The sequence below is a fragment of the Beta vulgaris genome, chromosome 7 (assembly GCF_026745355.1).
Source record: "Beta vulgaris subsp. vulgaris cultivar EL10 chromosome 7, EL10.2, whole genome shotgun sequence".
NCBI classification, from domain to species: Eukaryota; Viridiplantae; Streptophyta; class Magnoliopsida; order Caryophyllales; family Amaranthaceae; genus Beta; species Beta vulgaris.
In genome coordinates, this window is record NC_079208.1 from 13,540,749 (window position 1) to 13,550,266 (window position 9,518).

The following is a 9,518-nucleotide window of genomic DNA, read 5'->3' on the forward strand; positions in this document are numbered from 1 at the left end:
CTGACTGGTGTCTTTCCATAGTGTTAGACTTATGTCATTCCATAAGTTTGGCTTAAGGAATAGCGTTACAAAAGAAATATATTTTCTATTCCTTGTTTGAGTCAGTTCCTTTGAGTTTCAAGTTCCTACGAGTGCCATGTTCCTTTACAGTTATTCAGTTTCTATATACTAGAGTTAAACCAAATTATCAAGCGTCTGTATTTGAGTTTGGGGTTAAAGGGTTTGAGTGAACTCTTGTAATGGGAACTTGGTAAAGGGTTTGAGTGAATTCTTGTATCAAGTTCGAGTTAGGAACTTGAGTAAGTTCGAGTTAGGAACTTGAGTAAGTTCTTATTGTGTATGCGTAGACTTAGGGTGAAGTCTATCTAGGGTGAAGGGTTTGAGTAAACCTTTGGTAAAGAGTTGTGGGAACTCTTGAAAGACTTAGAGTTAAGTCTAGAGTATAGAGTGGAGATTGTGAGAGAGTTGTAGTTCCGAGTGGAACGTAGTATGTAATAGGTTGAATCATAGGAGATTTCCTATTATAGTGAAGAGTTTAAATCCTGAGTAGGTCGTGGTTTTTCTTCTTGTATTGAGACAAGAAGTTTCCACGTAAAAATCTCTCTTGCACTTTCAGTTCCTTATTGCTTATGTTTTAAATTCCGCATTATTTGGGCAATAAGTTCCACACTACAATTCACCCCCCCTCTTGTAGTGTTCCTAGTGAAATAACATATTATGTAAGTGTGAAAAATGAAAATTATCTAATCAATTCAGAAATTTCACACTTGAAGGAGTTTATCCCTGTTCTAAGTTCCTTTGATATTAGATCAACCCCTTTTGAAGGAACAAATCTGTAATCTTAAGAAGGAACTGGTTGTTGCAAGGAACAGAGGCAAAACGATGGCTGTTCCTAAGTGGATTGAGAAACCACAGACCAAGAGAAAAGAAGGTCTTGGTTTTGAAAACTACAAGAAAAGGAACAAGACCAAGAAATATGTTGACCTACCTAGCGATAAATTATGTATGTATTGTGGAAAGGTAGGACATTACATAAAACAATGTCAACTGAAAACTGAGATGATTGGCAAGAATGTGAAAATAAGTAACAAAAAATGGGTTGTCAAAAAAAAATCCTAGTCAAGAACAGGAACCCACAAAAGAAGGGGTTCCTACGACTAACAATTAGTTGATTTTTGCAGGTTGGAGTGAGGGGGAACAACACATCGTATCTTGATAGTGGTTGTTCCAAGCACATGATAGGAGACAAAACTAAGTTTCTCTCACTCTCAACCTACGAAGGTGGAAGTGTGACATTTGGTGACAATAAGAAAGGTAACATAGTTACCATGGTTAAGGTTGGTAAGTCACCATCACTCTCCATTGAGAATGTATTTTTAGTTGAAGGTCTAAAACATAATCTATTGAGTATTTGCCAATTCTGTGATCAGGAAAATGTGGTCGAATTTAATAACGAAAAATGCTTGATAATTAACATTAAAACTAAGAAGGTTATCTTGGAAGGAACAAGGAAAGGGAACACATATATTGTGGATCTTGATCTTGTTCCTAAAATCAACTTAACATGTCTTAGTGTAATTAAAGATCATTCACTCCTTTGGCATAAGCGTCTAGGACATGCTAGCTTCTCACTACTTGACAAACTTAGATCAAAAGATCTCGTCTTGGGATTACCATCTATAAAATTTAATATTGATCAAGTTTGTGATGCATGTGCTCGAGGAAAGCAAGTTAGAACCTCTTTCAAATCTAAAACTATAGTAAGCACCACTAAACCATTAGAGCTCATTCATATGGATTTATGTGGACCAATGAGAATTCAAAGTAGAAGTGGAAAGAGGTATGTATTAGTTATTGTCGATGATTACTCTAGGTATACATGGGTTATTTTTCTCTCTAGTAAAGATGAGACTTATGATGAGTTCCTTGTATTTGCTAAAAGATTTCAGCATTTGAGTGGTCATAAAATAATGCATATTAGATCAGATCATGGTAAAGAGTTTGAAAATTATAAATTTGATGACTTAAGCAGAGATAATGGTCTGGATCATAATTTTTCCGCCCCTAGGACACCACAACAAAATGGTGTTGTAGAAAGGAAAAATAGAACTTTGGAAGAAATGTCTATAACTATGTTGATTGCTAGTGAACTTCCAAGGAACTTTTGGGCTGAAGCTGTTAACACTGCTTGTCACATAATTAATCGTGCCATGATGAGACCTATCATAAACAAAACTCCTTATGAGCTTTACTTTGGAAAGAAATACAATATCACTTATTTCAGAACATTTGGCTGCAAATATTTTGTTCATAATAATGGGAAAGATAATCATGGAAAATTTGATGCAAGGAGTGATGAAGCAATATTCTTAGGATACTCATCACATAGTAAAGCTTATAGAGTTTACAATAAAAGAACTATGTGTGTCGAAGAGAGTATTCACATAATCTTTGATGAATTTGACAAATTCAATCCAAGCATACAGGTTGATGACTATGAGATTGGGTTGGTACAACCAAGTGAGAAAAATGCAGATTCAAATGAAGAAGAAGAAGTAAAAGAGGAAAGGAACGAAGAAAATGAAAATAATCACAACAATGATGTTCCTGTTCCTCAAGGTGAAGGAGCTGTTTTTGTTCCTCAAGACGCAGGAACTGAGTCTGCAATGGCTAACAAGAACAACTGATCATAGCTCCTCATCTACTCAAGGAACTTAAGAGGAACAACCTATTCCTATAAGAGAGTTTCAACCAAAACCTTGGAGACAACAAAAGTCACATCCAATGGAACTCATAATGAGTGACATATCAAAAGGTATGCAAACTAGACCTCAGTTAAGGAATTTTTGTGCATTTCATGCGTTCCTATCAATGACGGAACCACGAAATCATGAAGAAGCCCTAAATGACTCTAATTAGATCACTGCTGCAAGCTGAATTAAATGAGTTCGAAAGAGACAAGATATGACATCTAGTTCCTTCTTCTAAACAACAAAAAGTAATTGGCTTAAAATGGGTATTTAGAAATAGACTAGATGAGTATGGAACCATTGTCAGGAACAAAGCTAGACTTGTAGTAAAAGGTTATAATCAACAAGAAGGAATAGACTATGAAGAAACCTTTGCTCCTATAGCTAGATTAGAGGCCATTAGAATTCTAATTGCATTTGCTGCTTATATGGGATTTTAATTATATCAAATGGATGTTAAGTGTACATTTCTAAATGGCTATTTAAATGAAGATGTATATGTTGAACAACCTCATGGATTTGAAAACAATAATCTTCCAAACCATGTCTACAAGCTTGACAAGGCTCTACATAGGTTAAAGCAAGCACCTAGATCATGGTATGAAAGATTATCTAAGTTCCTTTTAGAAAGCAATTTTAAAAGAGGAGGAAAAAAAAGAAAACGGAAGGTTCTAGAGAGAGAAACTCTCTCTTCTCTCTAGGAATCAATGGAGCAGTAACTTGGCACTGATTTTTTCGTTCTTCTTCTCTGGTGTGTGAACGCTGGCGCCATGGCAAGAGGGAAGGCAAAGAAGAGTGCTCAGAAAGGAAAGAGTAAGGCCACAGGACCGTCGTCCTCGCTGGTCAAATCAGTTGATGAAGTTACTAGAGTTAGTGAGCTCCATATTCCAAGTCCTATTCCATAAAAGGTGTCTATGGAGGAAACAGAGGTTGAAGAGATGAATAAGGAGGCTCCAACTCCGATATTGGTGGATGAGAAACAATCTCAAGAGCAGAGTATTATCTCGGAATGGAGGGAAGTAATAACCAGTGGAGCCAAGAAGCCTGCTACGGCAAGAAGAATGTCGTGGGCTGATAATGTGGAGCAACAGGAAGGAAGTCAGGTGAGAACTGAATCTCCGATAGTTATGATAGATTCTGAAGATATTCAAGAGGAGGTTGAATATTGGTCTTCTGCTGTGGTCTGTTATGTTTTAGGTGCAAATCGACCATTTAAGGTGATGAAAGGTTTTTTTTGGTGTATTTGGGGGTATCTAGGGATTGCAAAAATAGCAATGGTAGTGACGGGTATGTTTATTGTGAGATTTAATTCAGTGGAGTCTTGTTTGAAGGTAACTACTGAAGGTTTTCAGTTTTTTGACCAAAAACCATTGATAACTCGTATGTGGGATCCTGATATGCAGTTTGATAAGGATAGTAGACAGAAGGTTCCAATATGGATTAAGTTCCCTAGCCTAGCATTGAAAAATTGGGGAGAGAAGAACCTTTTTAATATTGCTGGGCTAGTTGGACAGGCTGTCCAAATGGATAAGGCGACTAAATCCAAAGATCGATTGCAATATGCAAGGGTAATGGTTGAAATCTAGCTTTAGCAAAGTATGCCTGATGTTATTATATTCTGTAATGAGCATGGAAGTGTGGTGGAACAAAAAGTTGAGTATGAGTGGCGACCAACACTTTGTCAAAAGTGTAAAGGGATAGGTTATGGTGAAGAAGAATGTAGGAAAGGAGCATAAATAAAGAAATGGGTGCAAAAGAAACTAGTGAGGGTTGATAAAGAGGTGTTTCAAATGGTAGGTAATGGTGTTACCCCAGTTGAGCAGAGACCTGAGATACCTGTGCATAACTCCTTTAATGCACTACTTGATAATGCTGAGGAGACTACAGAAGTTGAAGTGGGGCAGCAGGCAAATGATGAAGATGATAATGAAAAGGTGACAACTGAATTACAGCTAGAAGAGGAAATGGTGGACAAAGGGCAGGGGTTGACAGCCCCTATGCCTAATGATAGTATACTATAACGGAATGTAAGCGGGCTGAACAGCAAGGCTAAGCAGATTGAAGTGAGAGCATTCATTTACTCTCATAACATTAAGTTGTTCAGTCTCCTTGAGACAAGGGTGAAGACTCCTAATCTGGGTAAAGTGTACCTTAACTTGTGCCCAGGTTGGTGTTTTACCCATAATAATGCACACCATGAGAATGGTAGGATAATTATTGGATGGTGTCCAGGAGCCTTTCATGTGAACATCTTGACTATGAGTAGTCAGTTCATTCATTGTGAGATTAAACCTACTCAAGGTGGGAGGGGTTTTTTCTGTACATTTATGTATGGGTTTAATGAGTTAAATAGTAGGGGTCCTCTGTGGGATGGCATCAAGGAGATTGCAAAGAAGGTTGATGGTGGTTGGGTGTTAATGGGGGACTTCAATGCCCTATCTAATGTAGAAGATAGAATAGGTAGCATTGTAAGAGTGACTGAAATCAGGCCAATGCTGGAATGCATGAATGATTGTGATCTTAGTAATGTTAAGGCTTCTAGTAGACATTTCACTTGGAGTAATAAGCAAGAGGGTGCAACAAGGGTTTTTTCAAGGATAGAGTCCTAGCTAACACAATATGGCTGGACATGTTTGATCAGGCTGCAGTGTCCTTTTTACCTGAAGGTAACTTTGATCATACTCCTGTCTTGCTGAAGGTATATGATGTGCCTGTGACAAAAAGACCCTTCAAGTTTTGCAACATGTGGTGTCACTACACCACTATGATAGACGCTGTGAAGGATGCTTGGGATCAACCAGTGCAGGGGTGTCCTATGTTTATAGTGGTGGAGAAGCTGAAGAGGGTCAAATGGGCTCTGAGGGCCTTAAAGAAGAAGGGTTTTGGAGAGGCTGAGGTTGATCTTACAAAAGCTATAGAAGAGCTTACAAAGGTGCAAGATGAGTTACATGAAAATCCTAGAAGCATAGAGTGTATAACTCATGAGAGAGTAACTATGGAAAAGGTGCAGAGGGCTAAGAAAAGTGTTCAGATCATGTTACAACAACAAGCTAAATTGACTTGGCTTAAATGTGGTGATGAAAACACCAAAATTTTCTACCAAGCCATTAAAGCAAGAAGAAGACATAATAGAGTTCATGCTATTCATAATGATGCTGGTTAGTGGGTGAACTCTCATGAAAGGGTCTCAGCAGCATTCCTGGAATACCAAAAGACTCTCTATAATGGTAAAGAGCAGCATCAAGTAGTATTGAGTACCCTTTTGAGCAGAGGAAAGTGTATTAATGAGGAGCATAGGAGCATCATTCAGAGTCCTGCTACCAAGGAGGATGTGAGAAGAGTCATATTTTAGTATCCCTGATGATAAGGCTCCAGGGGCAGATGGGTTTAATAGCTGCTTCTACAAAAAATGCTAGGAGATTGTTGGTGATGAGGTGTCAGAGGCAATTCTTGACTTTTTTAAAACAGGAAAATTGTTAAAGGTAATCAACATCACTACCTTAACTCTAATTCCTAAAGTTACTTGCCACAGTAGTGTTACTGAGTTCAGGCCTATTGCCTGTTGCTCAGTTCTTTATAAGTGTATCACTAAGCTGATTAGTGAGAAACTCAACAAAATCTTGCCTAATATAGTGTCTTATAGCCAAGGAGCTTTTGTTGCTGGCAGAAGTATATTACATAATGCCTTGTTATGTCAAGATTTGGTCAAATTTTACAATAGGAAAACTACTAGAGCTTGTTGTATGATGAAGCTTGACCTCAAGAAGGCCTATGATACTCTTAACTGGCAATTCCTTCAGCAAATATTGGAAGGTGTGGGATTCCCTATTGCTTTTGTACAACAGATTATGACTTGTGTGACAACTCCCAAGTTTTCAATTATGGTGAATGGATCTCTTTCAGAATTATTTGGAGCTCAGAGGGGGTTGAGATAAGGATACCCCATGTCTGCATTACTTTTTGCTCTCTTTATGGACTACTTGGCTAGAGTGATAGACTATATAGGTGAACAAGAGGGGTTTAAATATCATGCTAGGTGTAAAGAGCTTAAAGTGGCTCATCTATGCTTTACTGATGACCTACTTTTATTTTGCAATGGGGACTTCAGGTCTATCTACACCCTCTTGCAAGGAGTTCAAATATTTTCTAATGTCTTTGGTTTGGAGATCAATAAAGTAAGCCTGAAGTGTATTATGCTGGGATGTGTGATGAGGATATTCAGAGAATTAAAGATGTTAGTGGATTTCAAACTGGCAGATTGCCCTTCAAGTACATGGGGGTTCCTATTGCCACTGATAAACTGAAGACTAGTGATTGCCAAGCTATGATTGACAAAATGATCACTAGGATCAAAGTCTGGAGCACCAGAAACATGTCCTTTGCTGCAAGGTGTCAATTGGTTAACAGTGTGTTGATGAGTATACACACTTATTGGGGGCAACTGTTTCTCATTCCAAGGAGTGTGCTACTTGAAGTTAATATAATCTGCAGGTGCTTCTTATGGAATGGTTCTCACAATGACACTAAACCTGGCTCTGTGAAGTGGGATACTTTATGTAAGCCCAAGGCTGCTGGGGGGCTTGGTTTGAGGAGTACTATGATTTGGAACCTTGCTGTAGTGGGGAATCTTGCTTGGTGCATAGCAAAAAAGCAAGATAATATGTGGGTTAAATGGGTTAATGAAATATACATCAAGGAGCAACGGTGGAGTAGTTATGCTGCTCCTACTACTGTCAGCTGGGCTTGGAAATATATTTGCCAAGCTAAGGATGAGATGAGTGTGAAGCTTGGAGGTGACCAGTGGCTACAAGATAATAAGTTTAGCATCAAGAAGTACTATACAACACTTAATGGCAGTGACTTAAGAGTTCAATGGAGTGTTTATGTATGGAATAAATTCTCTCAACATAATAAACATAGAATGATTCTATGGCTAGGACTACAAGATAGGTTGAAAACAAAGGATAGGCTGAAAAAACTTGGAATCTGTGTGATGATGATATGTGTGCTATATGTGGTCAGCATGTTGAATCAGTGCATCATCTGTTGTTTAAGTGTCATTACAACAGCCAGTGTATGGAGCAGGTTATGTGTTGGCTGGGTGTTTCATGGAATGCTAGGAATGTGCACCAGATGTGTAGGTGGATTAGAGGAAGATACAGAGGTTCCAGCCTTCAGAAGAAAGTGGTGCTTGCTGCTCTAGCTGCTATTGTGTACACTATCTGGAGAGTTCGAAATTCAGCTCACTGGGATGGTGCTATTGTAACTAGTAGCAAATCTGTTCTGGACATAAAGCATAGTGTGAAAGGCAGAATCCTACAGCTTTTGAGTGTTAAAGTTAAGGATAAAGATAGAATGTGGATTGAGAATGTTTAAGCTGGGATTGTCCAGTGTGTAGAATGGGTTGCTTTGGCAATGGCTTGGTGTATTTGTTGTTTGTGATTCTATCTAATTACTTCTTTAAAAAAAAAATTTAAAAGAGGAAAGGTGGATAAAACCTTGTTCCTAAAATCGAAAGGAATTGACATTTTACTTGTTCAAATATATGTTGAGGATATCATATTCGGAGTAACAAATGAAACATTATGCAAAGAATTCTCAAATCTCATAAGTAATGAATTTGAAATGAGTATGACGGGGGAGTTAAATTTCTTTCTTGGGTTACAAATTAAGCAAACTGAAAGGGGAATAATCGTTCACCAACAAATATACATAGAGGAAATGTTGAAGAAATATGGTCTCGAAAACTCAAAGATAAATCACACTCCTATGGGAACTTCAACTAGATTAGAACAAGACTCCATAGGAACAAGTGTTGATCAAAAAAAAAATATAGAGGAATGATTGGTTCACTTTTGTATCTAACTGCTAGTCGTCCAGACATAGCTTTCAGTGTTGGTTTGTGTGGTAGATTTCAAGCTAATCCCAAGGAATCTCATTTAACTGTCGTGAAGAGAATTCTTGGATATCTTAAAGGAACAGATGATCTTGGACTCTACTATCCAAGAAGTGATACATTTGAGTTAAAGGGATATGCTGATGCTGATTATGCTGGAGATCTTGTAAATAGGAAAAGCACCTCAGGTATGGTTCAATTTCTTAGTCATAGTTTAGTTTCTTAGAGCACCAAGAAACAAAACACAATCGCTTTATCCACTGCTGAAGCTGAATATGGAGCTGCTGCTGCTGCATGTTGCTCTCAAATGCTTTGAATAAAGCAACAACTATGTGACTATGGAATAAACTTCAACTGTGTTCCTATTTATTGTGATAATACTAGTGTCATTAGTATTTCAAAGATCCAGTGCATCATTCAAGAGTTAAGCATATACATATCAGACATCACTTTCTTAAGGAAAATGTGGAAAAAGGATTGATTAAGCTTGAGTTTTGTCAAAATGAAAATCAAATTGCTGATATCCTAACTAAGCCTCTACAACGAGATAAATATGAAAAATTAAGGCTTGAGTTAGGTTTAATAAAACTTAAGTAATTGTTCCTTTTCCATTCCCCCATGTATGAATTAATTTGACTTACTCTATGTGATATGAAGTGATTGTGATTGATAGCCTAAGACCATTGCAAAATAAGATGTTAAAAACATAAACATGAATTTAAAGGAATAAAACAACTCACAGATGTCACAGAATACTCCCCTTACTGTTCCTAAGTTAAAGAAACATGCATAATATGAAGAACGTTGATATGTAGCATAAGTTGTTCCCATAGCACAAGTTCCTTAGCCTTTATTTTCTTTCCAAAATTAAA

At 37.5% G+C, this 9,518-nt stretch overlaps 2 protein-coding genes across 2 annotated transcripts; both read left to right on the forward strand.

Annotated features, from left to right (window-relative positions):
• The first annotated feature begins 4,540 nt into the window (after positions 1-4,540).
• On the forward strand, positions 4,541-6,685 carry LOC104908909 (uncharacterized). The gene is made up of 5 exons (XM_010698080.1): positions 4,541-4,760; positions 4,917-5,335; positions 5,449-5,754; positions 5,914-6,081; positions 6,167-6,685. The coding sequence occupies exons 1-5, from the start codon at positions 4,541-4,543 to the stop codon at positions 6,683-6,685; spliced, it is 1,632 nt and encodes a 543-aa protein (XP_010696382.1).
• Positions 6,686-6,951: 266 nt separating this feature from the next.
• LOC104908908 (uncharacterized) lies at positions 6,952-8,126 on the forward strand. Its single transcript, XM_048633916.1, has 2 exons — positions 6,952-7,635; positions 7,773-8,126. The coding sequence occupies exons 1-2, from the start codon at positions 6,952-6,954 to the stop codon at positions 8,124-8,126; spliced, it is 1,038 nt and encodes a 345-aa protein (XP_048489873.1).
• Positions 8,127-9,518: the final 1,392 nt, after the last annotated feature.